A 22,534-nucleotide genomic window follows, 5' to 3' on the forward strand; every position below is an offset into this window, starting at 1 on the left:
GCAGGGCGGTGGTGGCACACACCTTTAATCCCAGCACTTGGGAGGCAGAGCCAGGTGGATCTCTGTGAGTTCGAGGCCAGCCTGGTCTGCAGAGCAAGATCCAGGACAGGCTCCAAAACTACACAGAGAAACCCTGTCTTGAAAAAACAAAAACAAAAACAAAACCCAAACAACAACAACAACAACAACAACAATACCCTCACCTCATCAGCTGCTTCCAGCTTTGAGTCAAACTGACAGAAAATCTGCTCCAGCTCCTTCCTGATAACATTCGCAAGCACGTTCAGTCGTCCTCTGGGAAACAGGGAAGAGTGAGTGATCTCCAGGGCCAAGCTGCCCTACCCTGCCCCTTACACAAGACACAGCATTTCCCTGGTTTGTAGCCCAAGAAGAGTTACGATCCAAAGCTGATGTGGACACCAAGTCTCTGGCCATCAGGCATGCTAGGCCATGACCCATGGACAAGAGAAAGGCAGAAAGCACAAATGCTACCAGCCCCAACCCCCTGCACCTCTCTGAGGTTGGGAGAGGCCTGGACCATGTCCACCTGGATTTAATTTTAACAAAACTCACTACAGAATGAAATACAAGTCTAATCACATTTGGCTTTGACACTGACTCTTAGTCATCCTGACATGGGAGTGCAAGAACCTTGGAAAGCAGGACATTTTCATACACTCAGGCACCACCAGATCTCTAGCTGCCACTGTGAGGGAGCAGCAGGGCCCCACTACTGTGCCTCCAAGGCCTCACAGGCCTCAAGTACCTGTGTGGCATTCCCATGATGACATAGTCCACTCCATTTTCACTTGACTTGTCAATGATTGTCTTGAGGGCAGGGATCAGCACCTCACAGCCTTCCAGACCAAAACGCTTCTCAGAGGACCACTTCCGCTGTAGGAAATCCTCAAACCTGGATGGAGAACCAAGCACCTTGAAGAGCAATGTCCATAGGGCCAGCCTCAATGTCAGGCATTTTCAAATGACAAGGGGATACAATAGGGTCCAACTCTATTCTCCTGCCTGCTTACCACCCTGGAGGACAGGCTACCCACACTCCACAAGGGGATCCATGGTCCAAATCACACCTCTTTACCTGGTGGACCGTACAAGCCTGGCCAGCAGGGTCCGCTTCTCTTCATTGGTGAACTGCATGATTCCAGGGGTCTCAAACTTCTGCCGGATCCACTGGCATTGCTCCAAATCATTAATGAACATGAACTCCACACCAATGTGCTGGCAGTAGGCCATCTGTCCACATATGTACAGGAACACAAAAGTCATTGGTGAACATGAACTGCATTCCAGCATGCCAGCAATAAGCCATACAAGTAAGGCTATGTTTAACCAGGCCTCATTGGAAGAAGACACCAACTGCCCTATTATCCAGGCCAGGGAGGGGCCAACTTCCTTCTCCCATATGCCTAAAGTGCAGAAATCAAGCAGTTATCAGTCTTGCCATCTTCCTGCCTTGGCCTCTCTAATGTTAGGATTACCAGCTTATAAATGCCACACTTAGCTTCTGAGGGCCTTCTAACACAGCCATGTAACACTTTCTTAGGATCTGGTTAGGGTACACTGAGAACCTGAGGGGCAAGGGGCCAAGCAGGCTAATGAACAACCAGTTCATTATCTTCATGGTAAGTAGCAGAGACCATGCCAGCTTTTGGACTGGACCCCTTTCTAAGAAAAGCAGGCTGTCCTTCCAGTGTGCTCACCATCCACAAGAAGAAAAGCTAATGACTTAAGACTTTTAGCTTCAACCTTCTAATGATCGATTCCTTTGGAATCTTAAGGACTGAAGACCACGGCAGCATAGGAAAAAGGACAGGACTTTGTTTTTTTTGAGACAAGGTCTCTGTACAGCCCTGGCTGTCTTGGAACTCATGATATAGATCAACTTGGCTTTGAAGTCCAAGATCCACTTGCCTCTGCCTCCCAAATGCTTGAATTAAAGGTGTGTGTCACCAAAACTGGGTAAAAGAATAAGTCTTGAATAGACCTGACAAGCCTTGAACCAAGTCTGGGAAAGGAATGTGTTCTAGCCCTGCAAAGGTGGAGACCAGCAAGATCGCTGGCTCTTGGGGAAAGAAAATTAAGGGCAGAGAAACAGCCTATAACTGGAGGGGTTCTTGTAAATTCACCTCAGGGATGCCCAACTCCAGTATTCTTTTTTTTTTTTTTTAAGTAATTTATTTAATTTTATTTCACATGTACTGGTATTTTTGCCTGCATTCATGTCTGTGTGAGGGTGCCAGAACCCCTGGAACTGAAGTTCCAGACAGTTGTGACCTGCCATGTGGGTGTCGGGAATCGAACCTGGGTCCTCTGGAAGTGCAGCCAGTGCTCTTAACTGCTGAGCCATCTCTCCAGCCCCCAACTCCAGCATTCTTACACACTCATGGTCCTTGCTGAGCCTTTACCATTTATATCACTGTCCTGGAGGCCCAGAACGCAAGTGTAAAGTAAACCAGAGAGCAGCACTGGATAGCAAAGGCAACAGGGTGTCTGGTGCTGCCAACTTTAGAGACCCACGTGCTCAGCTGTCTTCAAATAGCCAGAGGCATGAGCCCTAGAGACTTCTTTCTGTGCCTCCTTCTGGTTTAGACAATGAGCCCGGCTGGCATTGGCAGGGACAAACTTGTTGGATTTGTGGTCAGGTACCTGTTCTTTGTACAGTGGGGTCAAAGCAGGCTTTGATGGAACTTATAAAGTAAGGTTGCCCGCAATATACTACAGCCTTTCTAGCCAAAAGAAAAATCATATTGCTGGGAAGACCTTTGAAATTGAAGGTGTTTTGATTAATTCACACCATGATTTTTCTTTTCTTTTTTTTTGATACAGGGTCTTACTATGTAGTTTTGACACTTGCTATGTAGACCAGGCTGGCCTCAAACTCAGAGATCCTCCTGCTTCTGCCGCCCGAGTGCTGGGTTTTATCATCGAAGATAATAACTCTTGGAACTTCTAAATTAGATTAACCTATCCATAACTTCACCACTTTCACCAGTCCATTGTCATGTCTCATTTTTGCAGATCTGTGAGGAATCTGGTGACCAGCAGAACAAGGTGTGCTTCTGCCTAATTCAGCCCCAGAGAAGCTATTAGCACCAAGCGTCACAGAGGCCATCTTCTTAGCACAACCAACAACTGGTTCCTTGTCTACTAATTATTCTGGGTGGTCTGCTGACGGGGTGGTGCTAGGGAAGGAAGACTTCCTTCCCTTGCTCACTGCTGCACTGAGGCCTGCACAGGAGTCTACTGTCCAGGTCCCTCCTTTATGCGGCCTTGGAGCCCAACAGGCAGAATTTCCATTACTGAACTAAAACCACAGAGGAAACGACTCAGTTAAAGCCTCTAGCAATCAAATTTCTCCCTAATTTGTCAACATTACCTTAGCAATTAATTCAGAGATGCAGTTCAGATCTAGACAGCAGACAATGGTTTTGTTTTTGTTTCTTCTCTTTGCCCTTGGCTCAGTTCTCAGAACTGAATTTGTTGTAGGGAGTTGTGTGAGTTTCGGGATCTCATAGCTTCCTGCTCTAATGAAACTAGTTTAAGGGGGTCGAGAAGTGGTATCTCCGCTAATTTCTTTCAAGAGCTACCAGATGGTCACTGTGACGTGTGACCTATGGCTGGCATCAACTAGAGAACAGGGAGGCAGCCCTTGAGTACGCTCTGGGCTGTTCACGCCTTCACATCAGTCTCAGGGCTTCTCAGGACTGAGAACCGTATGGGAAATAAACCAGGAGAGACATGAGCCACTCTCCCATTCCCACAGAGGTGGGAAGGAAGGTGCTGAAGGGCCTGGGAGAAATGGGAACAGATTATTTGGCTTGTATGGGGTGGTGCGCATACTCAGAGTTCTCCCCAAGACTCCTAGAAGTGAAGCCGGTTCTTGGTATAAATGGCTTTCATCTGATTGCTGTTCTGACAGCACCAGATCAGTGAGAGATAAAGGTTGGGATACACAGAAAAGCTAAGTCATTGGGACACAGGCCTCTTGGAGGAGAAATGGCTTATACGGGGCATTATCTGTTTGGTTTAGATGATAAACTTCCATGTCACCAAGAGCCAGTAGAAACTCATGAGGTCGCCACCACCACCACCACCACCACCACCACCACCACCCACCACCACCCACCAAAATACAAACAAACCAGAAGCTAAGCCAGGAGGTGGTGGCACACACCTTTGATCCCAGCACTTGGCAGGCAGAGGCAAGTGTATTTCTGAGAGTTCAAGGCCAGCCTGGTCTACAGAGCTAGTTCCAGGACAGCCAGGGCTATTATACAGAGAAACCCTATCTTGAGTGGGGGGAAAAGGGAAAAACAAAACAAAACACAGAAATACATGAGACCCCAGAAAGTCTACGCCATACCTGTTGTCCTCAGAGCAATCCCAACCTAGAATATAGATATGCACATAAACCCCTCACTATTATACTGGTGGTTTTGCTTCATTTATATGTGATGTGTATGTGTGTTAATAAATACATGTTTAGGAAACTTTAGTTAAGTTAAATTTTCCTAGCAGAAATAGATGAGATGAATTTTCCTATTTTATTTGACCCAATATATTAAACATATCGTTTCAAAGTTAAAGTTATTTCAGGCATTTTGCCCATTTTAACTGTTCAATAGTTCTGTAGACCAGGCTGGTCTCAAATCCAGATCCACCTGCCTCTGCTTCCTGGGTGCTGAGATCGAAGGCGTGTGCCACCCCCACCTGGCTTCAAGTGCTCAATAGTTAACAGGTGGCTCCCATGCTGAAAAAGGCAGGATCAGACAACATAACCAGTGTGGTGACAACGACGCACAGGTGGGACCCAGAGTGCATTCACATTGGATTAATCCTGAGCATTTCCTCAAGCTGACCATTCATTCCTTCCTGATACTGGGATAAGCAGTTTCCACTCCTCGCTCTCCCAGGGGCCTATGAGGAAGTAGGGTAGCTCCTAGCTGAGATGCTTCCAATAAACACAGGAAGTGTCCCATCAAATATTTTCTACCATTCATGTGCTAAGTGTGGACTTGGAACATGTAAAAGATGGGCTCACTGGGACAAACACTAATCACAAGGTGTGAGGTGTCGGGAAAGGTTCTGACTTAGGTGACCCAGGCCGACTCTAATGTCCAACCACAGCAGGAGCCCCTCAGGGATCCCTGATGGCGACTACGCTTCAGCCTGGGTTTGTGAAAAAGACCTGATGCTACTGATGGGTTCTGAATACCATGGGCAGCACTAAGTAAAAGCAACAGTTAATAGTGGATCAGGGCCTCTCAGCAAACACTTCCTTCTGTAACAGGCACCCCAGTTACCCTTATATACAAAACAGAGAGAGGCAAGGACTTGCCCAAGAGAGATGGTCAACACACAGGCAGCCTGACAGCAGAGCCAGGTTCTCAGTGGCTGTTTATAGCATACATAGAGGAGTCCCCTAAATACCAGCAAAATATAGAAAGGACGGAAAAAATAAGAGAGAGGGATGGGAGAAATGAAATTGAGGGAGGGGGTTGAACAGGAGCAGCCACCGTGTAGTGCACTCTGCAGCAGCTCCAGCCTGTACACAGGTCAAGGAAATCTTCCAGAGAGACAACCTGCACCTGAAATAAAATCTAGAGGGATCTCCGAACAGATTTTTTTTTTTTTTTTTGGACACAGGGTTTCTTCAGGTAACAGCTCTAGCTGTCCTAGAACTTGCTTTATAGGCCAGGCTGGCCTCAAACTCAAAGAGATCCATCTGCCTCTGCCTCTGCCTCACCACCACCACCACCACCCAGCTTTTTTTTTTTTTTTAAACCAAATTTTCCCCTCTTTATGACTAATCAAAAAATAGGTCTCTAGCTATAAAACAAAAAGGTCATCTCTCCTTTTTTTTTTTTTTTTTTTTTCTGAGACAGGGTTTCTCTGTGTAGCTTTGCGCCTTTCCTGGAACTCACTCTGTAGTCCAGGCTGGCCTCGAACTCACAGAGATCCACTTGCCTCTGCCTCCCAAGTGCCGGGATTAAAGGCATGTGCCACCACCGCCCGTATCTTTCCATTTTTAAAAACACAGGACCAAACCCAAACAAATAGCCTGGTCTCAAGTCTGTTAGATTTTTCTAAAAACCACTTACCTCCAGCCGACGGATAATCTCCCGAAGAGGAAGTGCAGACTCCTGTCCCCCGATGAAAGTGGTGGTGGGCAAGTGGAAGACCTTGTCAAGGTCAGACTCATCTAGGCCATAGAACCCTACAGACGATGAGGGACAAGGCACGGCCATGCAGGGATCACAGTTTACAGGAAAGGAAGAGAAGGGATGCCCCGAAGAGCAAAAAAAGAAAGAGATATCACATACCCCTGATAGATATATGTATATAAAAGCAAGCAATTTTTACCATCAAAACCAGAAATTTTAACAATAACTAGGCACTAAAATTATTACTACATAAACTAGAATAAAGCTATTATGCACATATTAGTCCAGAGTTTGGTAATTATTTACAATTTAGAGTTAAATATATTTGAAGGTTCCAAGATAAAAGCCAATTTCTGGAGGTGGAAAGAGCCATAAGAAATCAATCAAAAAGTAATTAAAAAGTTGAGTGAATTAAAGTAGGAAATGAGGAACTGATAGAGAGAACAGCAGACCATATATGAGCCATTTGACAGGAATGTGAGTGTATATTACAGAGTGAGTGACAGGGAGCTGGGGTCTACAAAGTGAGGGGGAAATAGTCACCAGGAACCAAGCAGCTTGTGGGAGAACTGTCCTTCAGGGTACACTTAAAGTAGCAAAGGAAGGGTAACTAGCCCTTATCCTTGGATTAGGGCAAGCTTCTTCTCCTGGAACACCCAAATTGCTAGATATTCTAGGTGTATTCTGCAGTGCTAGTCAAGTACAGGTCTAACCCTCACTTTTCCTACCCACGTTCCCTGAAGTCCACACTACTTCAGGGAAGACTCATCTTCTGAAAGCATGCCTCAAACAGGTAGAACAACAGGAGGCTCTTCAGCATCCTGCTTGTTTCAACATGAAATCATTAAAGGAGCAAACTCCCATTGACACCATGGTTTGTTTTCCAGTTTGGCACTAACTCTGAAATAATTATCAATTCAGGAAGGGTAAAGAGCACAGTATAAGAGTCACCAGTACTTGAAGACCTGGTGCCAGCACTTTCTCAGGCTCCAGAAATGAAGTGACCCAGTGGACAATCAGCACAGCTCTGACATCTGACTGTTTCCTGCCTGGATTAAGTATAAATAAGGGTTGCTGTGCAACACGTGAATCAGGGACTACACTAAGGCACGGAACTTGCAAACACAGGCATGGGCACAAATTTCCAGGGTGACTTTTTTGTTCTGTTCCCTGACAGAGTCCCTATTTAACTCTGGAATGGCCTGGAACTTGCTATGTAGACCAGGATGGCCTTGAACAAAGGCATTTTTCTGCCTGTCTTCTGAGTAGTGGAATTACAGGTGTGCACTAGCCTGCCTGGTTCTCAGGAAGATTTGGAAAAACACCTTTTCAATCTTTAACATCAGTGCAGACCCAGGTGGCCCAGGAATCTCCTCATTCTCATTCAAACTAGGTTGAATTAGATCCTCCCCCTCTTTTTTTTTTTTTCTTTTCTTTTTTTTTTTTTTTTTTGAGACAGGGTCTCTACAAAGTCCAGGCTGTCCTTGAATTCAGAGATCCATTTACCTCTGCCTCCTGAATGCTGGGGTTAAAGACATGCACCACCATACCTGGCTGGGGAATTACATCCATAAGCCTTTGTTTGTTTGTTTGTTTGTTTATTTGTTTGTTTTTCGAGACAGGGTTTCTCTGTGTAGCTTTGCACCTTTCCTGGATCTCACTCTGTACACCAGGCTGGCCTCGAACTCACAAAGATCCACCTGCCTCTGCCTCCCGAGTGCTGGGATTAAAGGCGAGCGCCACCACCGCCTGGCTATATCCTAAAGTCTTAAAAAGTAATTTATATTTTTTTCTAAGACCTTTTAGTTTTATTAAAACAAAAACAAAACAAAAACCAAAATCGAACAACAAAACCCCAAACAAAAAATCCCCAAACCTAGAGGAAGATGATGGTAAACGTAGAAGTGGTTCAAGCCTATTCACTTGTTTTTTTTTCTTATTGTTTTATCATAAAGGAGCAGCAGTTATGGGCTTGTACGAAGGACATAGCTCTTGCCTTTTGTAACCCAGCTTGTAAGCAACAGTTCCACGGTGTTTATTAAAGAAAACAGGAAATATTTTCTATAGTTGTATTTTTAAAACAGACCAAACCAGCCTTGATCCAGCAATTCTCCAGTACCAGCCTCCTAAATGCTCTGATTACAGGTATGCACCGCTGTGCTTGGTTTAACAAAATGATTTTTGAGAAACTTTTCCAGGCTTACAAAACTTAGCCCGGGCTACATGTGATTATTGTAATCCCAGCACTTGGAAGTGAAGGCAAGAGGATCAAGAATTCAAGATCAGTCTTGGTTACAGGAAGACCGTCTCTCAAAACAAAACAGCAACTACCACCAAATAAAACAAAACACCAGAATTCTCAGGTAAAAGGGAAGATCAGAGGACCAGTGTCAAAAGAGTACACTGTTCAGTTCAGAGAACAGCTATTCAGATTGGAATGTTAACAAGTCAAGTACACATCGCAGATGAGAACCGTACTGCCTCACTACCAGCATGAAGAAGTGTAAAGGAGGCATGCATTGTGTGATGGTTCTGTAGGTGCAACACTCAGTTGTAATTCACAGTTCTCACGTCGCACTCATCAGCCTCACAAGTGCTGGGCTCACTTCTAGATCTTCAGGCGTTTGAGAAATGAAACCCACAGACAAATGAAACCCATTTCCACCTGGGCTGGTGGAAAAATCACTCTTTTCTGTTTCTTTACTAATTCCAACTAAAAACTCTAGATTTTCTATGTAGAAAAAAGGGAAAGACAACCCTGTTGAAAGGCCAAGAGAAGGCAGACAAAGCCAGCAGACAAAGCTAGGGAAGCCCCTGGGTTCTCTTCTGCTCCCACATCCCAGACAGGGAGGAGAGAATCAGCAGCAAAGAAATGTCAAGAAGTGCAAACAACAAAGCCCACAAATGCTGTTCCATGTGCCTTTCAGGAGGGGCAGCTTCACAAGACCAGAGACTTCAGACAAGCCCTGCTGTGCTGCACCTCTCCACTGCACCTCCCTAACTTGTTACATGCCTCAGCACCCAAACCGAAGTTTCAGGGAAAACCTGCCTGAGTCTAAATCTGCCTCCTTTCTGAGAGATAAATAGGAAGAAGGCAATGCCCCTGACAGAAGCAGTGTCCAGAGAAGGTCTGTTATGACAGATTTATAGAAGATCCCCAAACACATAATACCAAATTGTCTTTGTTTCCATTAAAAACATTTCAAAAAACACAGCAGAGCCGGTGAGATGGGCCAATGGGTAAAGAGTTTGCCACCAAGCCTGATGGACTGAATTGATCCCACCAAGCCTGATGAACTGAATTGATCCCACCAAGCCTTATGGACTGAATTGATCCCACCAAGCCTGATGGACTGAATTGATCCCACCAAGCCTGATGGACTGAATTGATCCCACCAAGCCTGATGGACTGAATTGATCCCACCAAGCCTGATGGACTGAATTGATCCCACAAAGCCTGATGGACTGAATTGATCCCACCAGGCCTGATGGACTGAATTGATCCCACCAGGCCTGATGGACTGAATTGATCCCCAGGTCCCACGTAGTGGAGAGAATTGAATCCCTCACGTTGCTGTCTTCAGATCACCACAATACCCCCACACTTAACAGAGCATGGTGGTTGGCAGGGCAGTGCGTTCCAGCACTTGGGAGGTTGAGTAGGAGGATCAAGGGGCTAAGGTCAGCCTCAGGTACACAATGAATTTAAGGTCAGCCTGGGCTATATGAAAACATACAAATAACAAACACTATCACCATCCCTCCACTATATAAAAATAGAAACAGAACTTTTTAAAAGTAGGCATAAAAATCCCTAGCACAACAGGAAATAAAAGCAATGAAATGAAATGAAATAGGAATATCTGTCAGATGTGGAGGCACATGCCTTCAATTCTACACTGGGAGGCAAACAGGAGGTTATCTGTGAGTTTGGTGTAAGCCTGGTCTATATAGCGAGATCCTATTTCAGGATGAATGAGAAACAATAACTAACCGCTATCAGAGACATAGGTGTTAGTTACTTGAGTCAAATAAAGCCATCACAAAACCATTTTAATGAGTAATTACAAATATTATAATGACAAAAAAGTTGAGTTACAAATTGAAATTGTTAGCAAAAACTAAAAACATATAAAACACCAGATGGAGGGGCCAATGCGATGGCTCAGCAGATGGAGTCTGCCACCAAAGCCTATGAGCTCAGTAGCCAGAGACCACATGGTAGAAGGAGAACCTACTCCTACAAACTGTTCTCTGACCTCCATACATGTACCATAGCACGTGTGTATCCACACATGTACACATACACACAAAAATAAGTTAGTAAATATATTTTTTAAAAAGGAAAAAAACTCACAAATTCATTAGACAGGCTCAAAAGCACAATGAAAGGAAGAGAAATCTAGTGGATCTGAAGATGGAAGAACAGAAGCTTACCCTTTGGATGAAAGTGAACATTAAAAAGCACTGAGTATATGTGATATAATTAAAGATTTCACATTCATGTGCAAATTCCTGAAGAGTGTATCTGAAAAGGTACTTAGAAAATGGCTGAAAACTTCCTAAATACAACAGAAGACTTAAACTCCCAGATTCAAGAAGCTGACTGACTCCAAAGAATACGGCAGAGATGTCAAAGGAGACAGTTTTCTACTCCACTTGAACTGGAGAAATAATGACATAGCAGTCTGATAAGTTATGTCTACATAATGTAACACCATGGACAACTAAAGAGCTATATAAACAGGTACATGATAAAGATGGGATTTTTAAAGTCAGAATAATAAAATCTAGGGGCTGGGAAGATGGCTGTCGGTGAAGGGGCTTGCCACACAGGCTGGCTGACAGCCTGGGTTTAACTTCTGGAACTCAAGTAAAGGTGGAAGGAGAGAACTAACTCCACAAGTTGTTTTCTGACCTCCACGTCTGCATCATGGCTTGCCCATGTTCCCTTCCCTGCCCCTATAATATGTTTTTCTAAAGGTCCACAGATGAATAGAAAGTAAAAGCCATTTTTTAAAACTGTTCTAGCAAGAATAAAGATATTCTACAGTGACGACTGTAACTCTCCCTGTGGCTCATACCGAATAAATTGCAATTTCCCAGCTTAAGCCTGGTGCCAGCTAGACGGGTAACTTGCCTCCCGGAAAGAGATTCCACATAGTGCTGACAACCTGTTAGACAACTAGAACTGAAATGATAATGGGCAGAGACCGGACCTTGACCAGGATGGCTGAGTTATGGACACCTCTTGCCCTCTTACTTAAACTTCATGCCAGGATCCTGAAGATGGTCTTGGGAGGGTCACTATAAATAATGTTAAATAAAAAGAACTGGCAGAGTAGATTTGTAAAAAACAAACTCCATAGAAAAACTAGGACCTAAGCACATAATTTGTTGGTTTCTGTCTTTTTTTTTTCTTTTGGTTTTTTGAGACAGGGTTTCTCTGTGTAGTCTTGCTGTCCTGGAACAGCTTTGTAGACCAGGCTGGCCTTGAACTCATAGAAATCCACTTGCCTTTGCCTCCCGAGTGCTGGGATTAAAGTTATGCATAACCACACTGAGCATGATTATTTATAAGAACCTTACTTATAATACTATGACATGGACAGATGGAAAGTATAAATACAGAAAAAAACATTATATAAACGTCAAGCCAATCAAAGTAGGGACTATTAAATATATCAGTATAAAAAAGACTTCAGAGCCGGGCAGTGGTGGCGCACGCCTTTAATCCCAGCACTCGGGAGGCAGAGCCAGGCGGATCTCTGTGAGTTCGAGCCCAGCCTGGGCTACCAAGTGAGTCCCAGGAAAGGCGCAAAGCTACACAAAGAAACCCTGTCTCGAAAAACCAAAAAAAAAAAAAAAAAAAAAAAAAAGACTTCAGAGTAAAACATTACTAGAGGCACAGAAAGATTCTAAATTATAACAAAAGAATCAATAGACTGAGAAGACAGTAATCTTAAATGTACAAGCAGCAGATTTTATATCTATATAATATATATAAATTTTTCTATCATATAAAATTTTTATATCATATAAAAATCTTGTATTCCCAACACTGATAATAAGGCAGGAGGATTGCTGCAAGTTTTGAGACTGGCCTAGGTTATATAGTGAGTTCAAAGCCAGCCTGGGCTATCTGTGAGACCATGTCTCAACAAAACACAACACAACAAAACAAAAAATGAGCTACAAATTATTGAACCAAGAATTAACAAGAGACACAAAGGAGAAGTGGACAAATTTATATAGGCAATTGAAGATTTCAATGCCCTTCTCTCAAGGGTATTAAAAATGAGGGAACTGTTACAGATCTAGGAGAATCATCAAACAAGATCTAACTGACAGTTTCGAGCACCCCACCTAACAACAAGCAATACTCTTCAAACGACTACCACGGTCCACATGTCAAGAAAGATGACTAACTAGGCCATTAAAAACTAACAGAATATGTAGAAGGATCAAGAACATAACAGAATCAAATTAGAAACACTTGGATATTCTAAATAAACCAAAGGTATTAAAAATAAAACACAAAAGTATGGTGGGGGAGGCAATGAATTTATCAAAACTTGTGGGAACTCTAAAGGAGCCCCAAGAGAGAAGCTTACAGTAGGAAAATGCAAACATCAGAAAATAAGGAAAGTCTTTAATCAATCATCTAAGTTCCTATCCTAGCCCCAGGACCAGAAGAGGGAAAACAAAACAAAACCCAACAAGCACATGTAAAGAACTCCAAGAGTAGAAATCAATGTGCAAAACAACAGTGAAAACCAGGGAAACCAAGAGCTGTATCTCTGAAAAGATCAGTACACTGACAATCCCCTGTAAAACAAAGACAAAACAATTTACAAATGTCAGGAATGAAACACGATGTCACTACAGATCCTCAAGATATCAAAAGATAAAAAAGGGACTATCACAAAACTCTGTAGATACTTTACAACTTAGAAGAAATGAACCATAGAGGAACACTTCTGAATTTCCCTGTAAGTTTAACCTAATTCCTAACAAAATATTGATCAGGTTTTATATAGGCAGAAACACTTATTCTAAAACGCTCTAAAACTGTCATAACAATTGTGAAAATAAAGTTTAATAGCCACAATAATCTAGATGTGATATGGTGGAAGGGTACACACAACTAAAGGAAAACTGAAAATCCAAAGTAGATCCACACAAATAAGACCCAATGATTTCTTGAAAAATGTATTATATGTAGTTATTTGTGTATATGAGACACACACGCTTCAAGGCATGCATGTGGGATCAAAGGTCCAGGGATGAAACTCAGGTTTGTCAGGCTTGAAAGCAAGTGCCAGATCCTATTTTCATTTTATTTTATTTTGGTTTATTTGGGGGGACGGGGGTGAGGGTGACAGGGTTTCTCTGTGTAACAGCCCTAGCTGTCCTGGAACTCGCTTTGTAAACCAGGCTGGTCTGGAACTTAGAGATCCGCCTGCCTCTGTCTCCTAAGCGCTAGGATCAAAGGTGTGCACCACCACACCCAGCTTTTGATCCTACTTATTTTTGAGAAAAATGTAAAAATCTCACTGAAGGAGAGACTTTCCAGCTAATAATGAGAAACAATTAGAGACTATGGGCAAAATAAATATTTAAATAAACCTCAATTTAGATGTTGATTTTGACATTATACATAAATAAATTCAAAATGGATTCTAGACTTATTCAAAATTATAAAACCTTTATAGCCCAGGTGGCCTCAAACTCAAACTACACTCCTGCCTTGCCTCCAAAATGGTGGGATTATAAGTATAATAGTCTACCATGTCTATCAAAATATACAGGGAGAACCTCTGGGATCTGAGGCTAGGCAAAGTTAAAACTGACAATGAAAGCACAGTCTGATGAAAACACTGATGAACTGTCCATCACAAAATTAAAACGTTTGTGAACCCTTTAAAACAACTGCGTCTCTATGCCATGGGATACTACTCAGCTAAAAACACTAACAACCTGGGAGGATCTCTACATAACTAAGCTGAAGGAAAAAATCCCCATCTCAAACATTACATATGTGGTTCCCTTTTTACAGCATGCATATAATGACAACATTACAGAATGGAGAAGACAAGAGTAGTTGCCAGGGTTTAAGCATGGTAGCAGGGTGAGACGGGAAGGATTCTGAGTCTTGACACTGGTGTGATATGTGCTATAGTCCCAACTGTACCACTGGATATAATGGTCAAATGGTTGTGAAAGTCATTAATTCTTACAACTGCACAAGTCTACACTTGCTTCAAAATGCAAAGTTTAATATCTCATAGAGACTATGAATAAGACAGAGGAAAAGAAAAATGACTAAGAGAAGCCTGCCTGCAGGGAAAGAAATTGGCCAGGAAAGTGAGGGGCAGGCAGAAGACAGCAGCAGACGGCCCAGCACCTCCACTCTGGATTCCTCCAGGGCATTCTACCCAGAGACAAGTCTCAAAGAGCTCCTGGAAAGCTTTGACTAATACTTCAGTTGGCTTTTAAACAGAGAATGGTTTAGAAACCTTGTTCAAAATGGCCAGGAAGCAGAATCCGAAGGAATCCAGAGTCTAGCACAAACCACAAACAGAACACAGAGGCTAGGACGAGCCACCATGCAGAGCGAATGTGGCCTCAGGCCCCCGCCACCTTACTCCTGCAGGACCTGAAGGGAACAGTGCTGAAGATGGAAGTACACAGCAAAGCGATGAGAAAGCACGTGTCGGATGAAATGCTCTGCAGAACACACGAACAGGAACAAGCCCACACCAGGTCCACAGCTCTACTTGTTGGGTAATAATTAAGCGAAGGAGAAATGTATTTTAAAACAATTCACAAACTTGAAAACACTGATACATGTTGTGTCAACTTTCCCCAAGTCACATGCTAGGAAAAGTTGCACATCCTACTCAAATGAAGTCCTCGACTCCAGAAAGGTGAAAGACTCATTATTTTCATACCTCCTACTGTTAGCATTCCAAGTCGTTCCTTGAAAACTGCAAGATCTGAGAGGCAGTGTAGGGTAGCATGGGTGAGCGCAGAAGGAAAAAGACAGGTGAGAGTTAGTTTACAACCTCAACACCAAATCCTATACCATCACCACAGAAACAGGTAACACAGACCGAGGGATGACAGACAGATGGATGGACACGGACACACGAGCGCACACACAACATACACACACGCACACACACAAAAGGAGACAAAGTTGGGTTTTGTGGTCAGGGGTTCAATCGCTGAGACCTGCTCTGGTAAATGTGGGACCTGTTCATAGAAGAGCTGGGTAAGGCGCATCCAAAGGGGGGGAAGGCCACTCCCCTGACACTGAGAGGCCACCAGGCAGCATCACTTGATCCCACTGCTCTAGCCTAGCCTCCAGAGGCCACTGACACAGCCCTCACCCAGGAAGTTACACATATTTTTAGACCGCTATGTGATGGAAGACAGAGGAAAAGAAGGTGAAAAGATCTAATATGTAAAGCAGCCATCTTCCAGAACTGGATCTAAAGTATAGGAGGATCTTTAGTCTTCTTGTAGAAGATGGCAGAACTGGAACAGAAGAACTCAACAGCCAAAAACCCCTAAGAACCCCAACTACACACAGCTAAGCACACCTTACACTGCCTTCTACCTGTGAGTTTTCAGGCATTTCTACTCCAATTTCCCTGGCCACTAGTGAAGCTCAAACAAAACATTTAATCAGATACACAGAACTCTTCTTCCCCAGAGCCACAATCATTCGACTGGTCAGGTGTGCAGATAACACGCAGCCAAGTGCTTCCCTTCAAGTGGAGGGTTCACAGGGAACAGGCAGTCTCATTATGACTCCTACAGTGTGCAAACACAAGGCAGAGCTCTACCTTCTTCTCCTAAGGGCATCCATCTAAGACCTGAGTACCCCGTGGCTCCTTAAGACAACAAAATATCTAAGCTATGCACAAAAGCAGCAATGTTCTGCTTAAGGCTAGGGTGAAGATTTTAATTTTTCTCCTTGGATATCTAGAATCAAGACATACCAGGTCAAGCAACCATTAGTGATCCTGCAGAACTCAGAAACAGGGAAGGGCCTCAAAGGGAACTGAAATTGCTCATTCTTTTTTTTTAAATCTGAACACACTGACGGCGGTGGCACAAACTTTAATCCCAGCACTCGGGAGGCAGAGGCAGGAAGAGTTCAAGGCCAGCCTGGTCTACAGAGTGAGTTCTAGGACAGCCAGGGCTGTTACACAGAGAAACCCTGTCTCTAAAAATCAATACGCCACCCCTAAGAAAACAAATGTGAACATAGCACGGAAGAGCTTTGCCATCTGGGCACTGGGTATGTAGACATAACCAAAGAGTGAAAGAGAGCCTCTGTGCTGTCATTTATAGAAAGCACAACTGTCTCCAGTGTAGCCGAGAACTTTGGAGTCTTTTCAGCAATTACTTTTAGAGTGTAGGAATGTCACTACGAGTAGACAAAAGCTGCTAGGGATTCAGCTGTGGCATTTCTTTTCTATTTACTTATATTTTTTAGTGTGCATTAGTGTTTTGCCATGGGTGTCAGGTCCCCTGGAACTGGAGCTACAGACAGTTGTGAGCTACCATGTGGGTGCTAGGAATTGAACCCGGGTCCTCTGGAAGATCAGTCAGTGCTCTTAATTGCTGAGCCATCTCTCCAGCCCCTCAAATTAGTATTTATTTTATATGTATGGGTATTTTGCCCACACGTACGTAGACTGTGTGTGTGCAATGTCCTCAGAAGCCAGAAGACAGCATTGGATCCCCTGGGACTAGAGTTACAGAGGACTGGGATGTGAGCTGCCTTATGGGTACTGGGAACTGAACTTGGGTCCTCTGGAAGAGCAACTAGTCATCTTAACCACTGAGCCATCTCTCCAGCCCCCAGCTATGGCACTTCTAAAAGCACAGGATACACATGAGGTAAGTATGATGGATTTACCAGTTCTTGGGCATATACAAAGAATCCCTGTTGAACACCTAGTGGCTTCCTGTCCAGGCCTCGATGCCCTTTGAATACAGCTTCAGGGAGACCTGCTTATAGTCACCTAAGGAAGCCTGTTACTACTCTCCAGCTCTCTGAGGCACTCAGAGAAGACAATGTCTGCTATACAAACTGCTCTTACTCTAAAATTGTGACTAAAAGGGTTGGGGATTTAGCTCAGTGGTAGATCCTGGGTTCGATCCTCAGCTCAAAAAAAAAAAAATTGTGACTAAAAAGCAATTCTAGAGTCAGATGGTGTGCATACACACATAGCTCTAGCCATGTGAAAGGATAAATTAGGAGGCTCTCTTGAGCACATGGTTTTGAGACTAACCTGGGCAACAAGAATGACTGGAGCTCAAAAACCAACCAAACAAACAAACAAAAACCTAAACAAGGCTGGCGGTACACCTTTAATCCCAGCACTCGAGAGGCAGAGCCAGGCAGATCTCTGTGAGTTCAAGGCCAGCCTGGTCAGACAGTGAGTTCCAGGAAAGGCTGCAAAGCTACACAGAGTGACACCCTGTCTCGGAAAACCAAAACCAAACCAAAACAAACCAAAACAAAAAAACAAAAACAGGGTCTGGAGAGATGGCTCAGAGGTTAAGAGCACTGACTGCTCTTCCAAAGGTCCTGAGTTTAATTCCCAGCAACCACATGGTGGCTCACAACCATCTGTAATGACATCTGGTGCCCTCTTCTGGCCTGCAGTCATACATGCTGTATACGTAATAAATTAAAAAAAAAAAAAAAAACAACCCTAAACCACCAAACAAATTCATACTCAGCTTTCAATGCACCAAGAAAGTCAGAAAGATGTACAGGAACGCTGACATACTGTGCCTAATACCACAAAGGCAAGGGCAAATTCATTTAAGTGGCTGAAATTCTGACCTAATTTTGGACTTACAAATTGAGTTTTAAAATAAATATAAGTTCATATCCTAATATTATTAAGGATTCACAAACACTAATGAGGCATATGTGAGAATTTTCATATTTTCCTTACATTTGTTTACAGAATGATAATCTGAATTCCTTAGTTATACTTAAATCTCACATTAGGAAAAATAATTATTTTGTCACTGTTAGAAGTTACTGTGGAATATGTAACAGAAGTCACAGATGATGGCAATTTTAGGCAGGAATTTACTTTGAGTATTATACTTGAAAGAAAAAATTGAGGACAAGAGTTAATGGGAGCAAGATGTCAACTCTCCAAACGGGCAAGGAAGAAATGACTAGCACAGAATGTAAACACTGAGACAAGTGTCACACTGCAGTTAGCTCTACAAATTGATCTGGTTCTGATTAAGCTGTGTATCTCCAGAAGATGACAATGATGGAGGCTCACTGGCTAGACCTGTCCACTCAAAACAACTCGGGCATTTTGCAATACACACTAGTTTCTATCTCAGTACCTACTAAGCCTTCTTTAAGGCCATTTAGGAAAAGCCTCCTGAAGCATCGTCCTGCCAAAAGACAGCGAGATGCCTGACTCTCACTACCACAGCATCAGAAAATACATAGAGCAAACCATGGCTATGGGTGATAGGAAATGTGTCCACAAGGAAGTATGGTCTACAGTACAACCTAGTACAAGTTAAAATGGCCCTCCAAGGCTTACTTGGAACATGACCCCAACTAAGTACATTATGGAAAAAGGTATCCCTGTTCCAGACATCATAAGGACAATCATGGAATATAACCCATAACTAACTGAGCAACTGCTCTAAAACTGATCTTTAAATTTTTAATGAAAAGCCTGTAGTCCTAGTTATTCAAGAGGCTGAGGCAATAGGGTCCTCTGAGCCCAGCCTAGGTGAGGAAAGGGGGAAAAGGAATGGAAAGCAGAGACAAGAAGGAGAGAGATACCAGGTGCAGTGGCTCACAAATGTAAGGCAGAACTCCAGAGACAGAAGGATCACTGCAGGTAAGTTCAAAGCCACACAGGCTTACAGAGAGAGCTTGCAATGTAGGTTATGTTCCTTATGCACAGCTTAATTCTGAAGACAATCTTAGGTAATACCATCATGTCTGCCTTAAAGATGAGGTGACTGAGACACAGAAAGGTCAAGCCTCCAGCCAAAGGTCATCCAGTCAGGGTTATAAAGGTTGTCCAATAAGAAGATGCTGTGCCTTGCGTACAGCATAACTCATGTCAGACCTGTGTACATCAGAGTGGTTGTTCAAACTACTTTCCCTACAGTTTCAAACATCTAACAAGCTGATACCTTCTTTCCCTACAGGTATCTTTACGTCACACTATTTACAATTCACAGCATCAGGGATGGATGAAGCTAAATGGTACAGTATTTGCCTAGCTTACTAGAAGTCCTGAGTTTGATGGGGTGAGGGTTAAGGGGGAAGCTAACCATGGTGGCGAAGGGCTTTATTAATCAATACTTGGAAAACCCAGGCAGGAAAATCTTAAGTTCCAGACCAGCCAGGGCTACAAAGAGAATTAAAAACCTGCTTAGGGCTTTATAAATTTTCTGATTAAAATTAAAAAAAAAATTACAGGATCAAGTGGCACATCTTTGTAATCTCAGAACCTGGGAGGTGGAAACAGGAAAATCAGGAGTTCAAAGCCAACTTTGGTTATAGAGCAAGTTCTAGGCCAGCCTGGGTGGCATGAGATGCTATCTTAAAAAAACAAAACAAAACAAAACAAAACAAAACAAAACACAGGGCTGGAGGGATGGCTCAGCGGTAAAGAGCACTGACTGCTCTACCAGAGGACCTGAGTTCAATTCCCAGCACCCACATGGCAGCTCACCGCTGTCTGTAACTCCAGTTCCAGGGAATCTGAGACCCTCACATAGACAAACATGCAAGCAAAACACCAGTGCACATGAAATAAAAATGAGTAAACAATAAATAAAATATTTAAAAAAACCAAAAACACAGCATCAAACCGTGCTTTTCTCTCATCCCTGACTTAGTGCACCCACGTGCTCCTGGTCACAAGTTGTCAGAGGATTTCAGCAAGCTCTGAGCCACTTTTTTTTTTTTTTTTTTTAACTGTGATAGCAAATGGATTTACTTAGTACTGTTTCCATCCATATCATCAGGAGGGGAGCGCTGATTTCAACTTTTCTTTTACCTACATCAGACCAGTTGGTACTCAAGACTGTACCACCAGACTCCATAAATGATTTGTTTATTCATGGCTCATTTCACTTCATCGGAACCATCTGATTAGATCTGCTGAAATAACTTGTTTAAAGCTGCGTCACCCTCCAGCTTCTCATTCTTCTCTTCCTCTTTGATCTCACCAACCAGCTTAACCCAGTTTCTGGTATAATGAGATGATGATGGATACAGGTTCTTCACATCTGCTGTAAACTGTTTTGGTGTGGTCTCATCTCCTTGCCCCTCTAGCCTTTCCTATCTCACAGCTGCTGGCTTTTTCATTTTAATTTCAATCTTTGTTGAAAGTACTTTAAACGTGCTCTGCTCCGGCACTACAGGGTGAAGCAACCTCAGCTTCAATTGTAATCTTCTCCAGAAAGGAGTTTCACCAAAGCAGACAACTCTTTTTCTGAAAATTCCACATTTACATCATTCTTCTGAATATTCTTGATCATAAGTGTAATGATTACTTGAGATTCCGTTTGATAGCAGTCATACTTGATTTTTGACTGAGTTCTCTGAGATGCAGACACTTCAGATTCTGATCTATTCTGAGTCTCCTGGCACCTTTTAATCCAGACTGCAAAGTTTGCATCTGGACTATCTAATTTCTTCTGCTAAAGTGTCTAAAGCAGAAGCATAGTCTTTTTCATGGTATTCACACATCCCTTTCCTCAGGAAAGCAGTAGGATTATTTGGATTGATTTCAAGAGACTTCTTTACATCAGCAATACCATCGCGATATTTCCCATCTGTTCCAAAGCCTTAGTTAGCTCCTCTAACGCCGCCTGGGGGGTCCTCATCGATCAGAGCATCTGAGAAGCTCTGGAAAAACCACTGGGACATTGCAGGTCCTGCTGCAGCTGCCGCCATCCCTAAGAGCCACTAAAGCTTTGGCCCGAGCGTTTTCTACCTTGGTTACCCTGAACCACTTCTATGCATTTGAGCTTTATGATTTATGAAGTCCTCAACTGTGATTCTCACAGAAGCACAGAAACGCTGAGGACACATGCAAAGTGGATATGAGGCAAGGCCCAGGAAGGAAGAGGGAGGGCAGAGCAGACCGGTGCAATATGGACTCAGGGGGCTGGCTTTGTTGGAATTCCTTAAGGATTTTTACCCTTCAAAGACTGCTAGGCTGGGATCCCTACAGCTTGCCTTGACTTACACATTCTGAGGCGAACAGAAGATAGCTTGAGGGTCCCCTATTATTCTAATGTGCAGACTGAGAGAGGTATGTGTTAATGCAGATTCCAGTGGTATAGAAAAAGGCCAGTTTTTTTCTCATCTGCTTCTCTCTAGTACAAATGTCTTATCACAAATGGGAAACTAGCATTTTGTGGTCTCTAGCTTGACTCATGTAGGAGGTGGTCCCGAGAGAAGAGGTTCCTGGAAGGTCTCTGCTCACAAAGGGAGTAAGAAGTCCACAGTCAGGGGTTTACCCTGACCCAGGCACATGGAGGAGACCCTATAGGTCCAGGAGGCTTTGGAGCATTCACGGAACTGATGTGATACAAACAGGAAGGAGAGGCTGGGAGATAGTGAGCAAGAGTTTTCACACTAAAGGATGACATGGATGGAAGGAAGCACTAAGACCACGCAGGAACTGTGCAAAGAGACCGCAGCTTATGTCAAAGGTCTTACCACTGAATCTGGGAGCAAGGCTGAACTCACACCCAAGTCTACAATCAGAATCTGGTCCTATTTGGTCAGATTCAGGGAGTTTCTTTACACTTTCCTCCTGTGTTATTTTATACTCATGTTTTTGTTAATGGTTCTTGCCCCGTAATGTTCTCCCCAAGTAAGGCCACAGTAGGAAGACTCAAGTGGGTCCTCTTACTCAAGTGGGTCCAAAACCTAGTCTTCCTAGCACAACTGACCATACATTCCTTGATCTACCCTCTGATAATAGTTAAGGCCTCATTTCAGAAGGGTCCTGCCCTATGCCTAAGAGGAAGGAATGCCAAGAAATAGGTAAGTATTATGTCCTACCCTTGGTATTCAACTGCATTTTAGCATGACTGTCCTTGCTTTGATCACACCTGTGCAATACAGTCTCCAGAGAAGCCCATGAGGACAGTGTTCTGCAGACTATGTACTGCAAAACATATGGTAGCTGTTCAAAATTTTGTCTACATGCCAAGATGGTGTACACTCCAACTCCATGGAACAGAGCATCTGAGGCACTTCCAGACTAGCCCTCAGCTTCTCTCCATCTGACTGATTGTTTATGTTCTTA

General features: G+C 43.4%; 1 protein-coding gene and 1 pseudogene across 7 annotated transcripts in view; both read right to left on the reverse strand.

Moving 5' to 3' along the window:
- The window catches only part of Ogdh (oxoglutarate dehydrogenase), a 75,576-nt gene that overhangs the window by 19,482 nt on the left and 33,560 nt on the right, over positions 1-22,534 (reverse strand). For all 7 annotated transcript variants that reach the window (XM_059275483.1, XM_059275490.1, XM_059275485.1 and 4 more), the window contains exons 5-8: positions 6,120-6,235; positions 1,097-1,251; positions 767-913; positions 204-294 (exon numbers count right to left, since the gene is read on the reverse strand). In XM_059275483.1, coding sequence (XP_059131466.1) covers positions 204-294; positions 767-913; positions 1,097-1,251; positions 6,120-6,235 — 509 coding nt within the window. The remainder of the gene's footprint in view (positions 1-203; positions 295-766; positions 914-1,096; positions 1,252-6,119; positions 6,236-22,534) is intronic.
- Positions 20,181-21,265, reverse strand: LOC131920799 (protein SGT1 homolog; annotated as a pseudogene).

The sequence above is a fragment of the Peromyscus eremicus genome, chromosome 10 (genome assembly GCF_949786415.1).
Source record: "Peromyscus eremicus chromosome 10, PerEre_H2_v1, whole genome shotgun sequence".
NCBI lineage: Eukaryota > Metazoa > Chordata > Mammalia > Rodentia > Cricetidae > Peromyscus > Peromyscus eremicus.